At 31.3% G+C, this 3,534-nt stretch overlaps 1 protein-coding gene across 1 annotated transcript; it reads left to right on the top strand.

Moving 5' to 3' along the window:
• Window positions 1-2,123: 2,123 nt before the first annotated feature.
• Window positions 2,124-2,828, top strand: LOC145565366 (uncharacterized). Its single transcript, XM_081625399.1, has one exon. It carries the CDS (start codon window positions 2,124-2,126, stop codon window positions 2,826-2,828), a length of 705 nt encoding a protein of 234 aa, XP_081481525.1.
• The last annotated feature ends 706 nt before the right edge of the window (window positions 2,829-3,534 follow it).

The raw sequence follows: 3,534 nt of genomic DNA on the forward strand, positions 1-3,534 counted from the left end.
ATTCTGCTTCAATCTTCTCTGCTCTGCTTAAAAATAATACTTAATATTGAATTATTATAATGATAATTAATATTTAATAATAATAATAATAATAAATATTGAATTATTATAATAATAATTAATATTTAATAATAATAATAATATGAAAAATTAATATTTAATAATAACAATAATAAATAATTAATATTTAATAATAATATTATTATTAAAAATTAATACTTAATAATAATACTAATTAATTAATATTTAATAATTATAATATTAATAATAAATATTTAATAATAATAATAATAGTAATAATAATGATAATAATATTTTCTCAAAAAATTATAATAATAATAATAGTAATAATTATACTTAATAATAATAATAGAAATAATTGATTTTTTATAACAAAAATTAATATTTAAAGATAATAAATAATATTTAAATATAATACTGATTATTAATTTTTAATAATAATAATAAAAATAATAATTAAATAATATTTAATAATAAAAATAATTATTAAATAATATTTAATAATAATTATTATCATTATAATAATTAATATTTAATAATAATATTTAATGATTATAATAATAATGCGATAATATTAATAATAGTAATAATAATACTAGTAGTAGCAGTAGTAATAATAATAATAATAATAATAATAATAATAATAATAATAATAATGATAATGATAATGATGATAATGATGATAATAATAATAATAATAATGAAATCCGCTCTGCTCGGCTCGGCTCTGCTCTGCTTTAATCTGCTCTGCTGAAATCTGCTCTGCTATGCTCTTCCTAGAAGCTCAAAAGAACAGGGCCTACCTCCGTTAATATTTATTTGCAACAAAGGACTATACGCAGACTCCTAGGCAAAACTTTTAAGGAGTGTTTAAGTGAGAATAACTGAAAGAAGGACATGTGATTAATTCATTAAAAGGGAGGGAAAGGGTGACCCGGATTTTTTAAAAAAGGAGAGAGAAACTGAAATTTTGTGGGTTTCAATTTTCCCACCTAAAATTTCAGCCACTTTTAAAAGTTTTCACTTTTTCATACCAAGTTTTTCCCTATACTTAAATTTTTCATTCAAGGGAGAGTAATATAAACCTGCAGACAGTCTTTAGAGTTCAAAATATTCATACAACCCAAAAGTTCTACCCTAACCAAATTACACCATGTTTTCATTACAAAAGTCAACACTAAGCTACCCTTCAATTAGTAATTAGTGCAAGGTTAGTAGTAGCATCCTTCACCTTCTAAGGTAAGTCTGGTTCAGCTTGAGCACTTCAAAAAAAAAAAAAAAAACAGCAACCCCCACTTCATCACCAACCTCAAATCTGTAAGGAATAACAGCTCATACATTTAAAAATATGGCAAAATTATATGATGAGGAATTTTTTTAGCATAGATCAATTGCTAAATGATGAAGCCAATATGGAAGACAGTCAATCAAGCACAAGTGAAGAAAGTAATGACATTGATCAAAATCAGATTCATGAAGAACCAGTACAGCATCCCAAAGGCAGGAAGCAACTTACTGTTATGTAAAAAAGAGAGATTGTTGATACTATTCTTTTGAAGTTAGATGGGGAGGATTTGCCACGAGGCTTTTTATCACAGCAAGCAAGAAAGTTCAATGTTCATAGATCAACAATACAAAGACTATTCAAAGACATAAAGAGACAAATGGCTGTAGGGAATGTGATAGATGTCAAAAGCAAGAAGCTTGGCAAAACTGGACCAAAACCAACTGAGTATACAGATGAGCTTCTGCAATTAGTCCCTTTGTACAAAAGGACAACTGAGAGAAGCTATGGAGCTACTCTGAATGTCTCACATGTTACCATTCACAAGTTGAAGAAAAAAGGAAGGCTGAGAACACATACAAGTACCAATCATTCAGCTCTGACATCCAACCACAAAATAGCAGGATTGAAATGGGTTTTAAGTCATCTGCTACCTGCTGAACAGAATGGTAACCAAAAGTTTGAAAACATGCAGTAAGTCATACACGTAGATGAAAAATGGTTCTACTTGAACCCGAAAACAAGGAGGTTTTACCTGCTGCCTAATAAACCAAACCCATATAGGTGTCAATAGTCCAAAAGATTCAAGGTCAAAGAAATGTTCATGGCAATGATTAGCAAGCCAATTTTTGACACCCATGGACATGTGCTACATGATGGACAATATGGAATCTTTCCATTTGTTTATGAGACAATTGCAAAGAAAAAAACCAAGAACAGAGAAGTAGGGGCTGTTGAAATTAAGGCAACTCAAAATGTAAACAAGGAGGCAATCAGGGCAATGCTTCTCAACAATGTAATTCCAGCAATCAAAGAGAAATGGCCACCCCATCTGCCAAAGGACATATGGATTCAGTGGGATAATGCTAGACCTCATCAAATTCCTAAGGATGAGGAATTCATTGTTACATGTCACTCAGATGGGTTCAACATTCAGTTCATCTATCAGCCAGCACAGTCACCTGACTTGAATGTGCTGGATTTAGGGTTATTCAATGTCATACGGTCCATACAGTACCAATCATTTCTTAAGAACTTGGGGGAACTCATAGATAGGGTGAAAGAGGCTTATGACTTGTTTAATCCAGTGTTGAACAAGTACAGTTGGATAACACTACAATGTTGCATGGAAGAAATCCTCAAGCATCTAGGTGGGAATAATTTCATCCCACCACACAAAGGAAAGAAAAGGCTGGAAAGACTTGGCTTGCTGCCAGAACAACTAGAGGTGGAGAGGAATTTGGTTCAACAAGCTGTTGATTATCTCAACACTTTATTCATTTCAACTGGTGAAGGCAATTAAGAGGATGAAGGCATGCAGGTTGATGCAGACTGAACACATCTCAGACACATAAACAAAGTGATAGTGAGACTGCCATACATAACCAATGAAGAGCATTGACGCAAATGGTAAAATAGTAGGCTGTCTTTTGTGTTTTTGGTTTTACCATTGTTTGACACTAATTGGTTATGTGTATTTTGCTAACGTCCAGGCCATATATTGTAAGGCAGTCTTAGTTAGCTTCTTTTGAACATGTAAAACCTTTTGAACAAGTTAATGATATCAGTCATGGTTGTTTTATGTACATGTGATGAATACATTATGTTTGCCACTATGATACACAAACACACACAAATATAAATCCATCAGAGGGTGTTTCTTTATCACATTAATTGCATAACTGGTTCCCTCAACAACAACTTACAGTTCAAGTTGTTGGAGCAATTCCAAGTTATGAATTTTGTTGTGTCAAATGAGTCCCTTCATCATTTGGATTTTTCACACAAAGACATACTACATTAAGGGACTCATAGATCAAGTAGGACCACACAGCTCATGAAGGGAGACACATATATAGGCAACACTATTGTTCTCTCTTAACATAGTTATTGAGAACAAAACAAAAGGGACTCCAACAATAAGGGACTGAACTGCAAGAACATCTAATACCTCAAAACTTGGAAAAATAACCTCAAATTAAAGACTCGTTATTTAACTAACGGGTCTG

Source organism: Chenopodium album, chromosome 10 (genome assembly GCF_948465745.1).
Source record: "Chenopodium album chromosome 10, dcCheAlbu1.1, whole genome shotgun sequence".
Taxonomy (NCBI): domain Eukaryota; kingdom Viridiplantae; phylum Streptophyta; class Magnoliopsida; order Caryophyllales; family Amaranthaceae; genus Chenopodium; species Chenopodium album.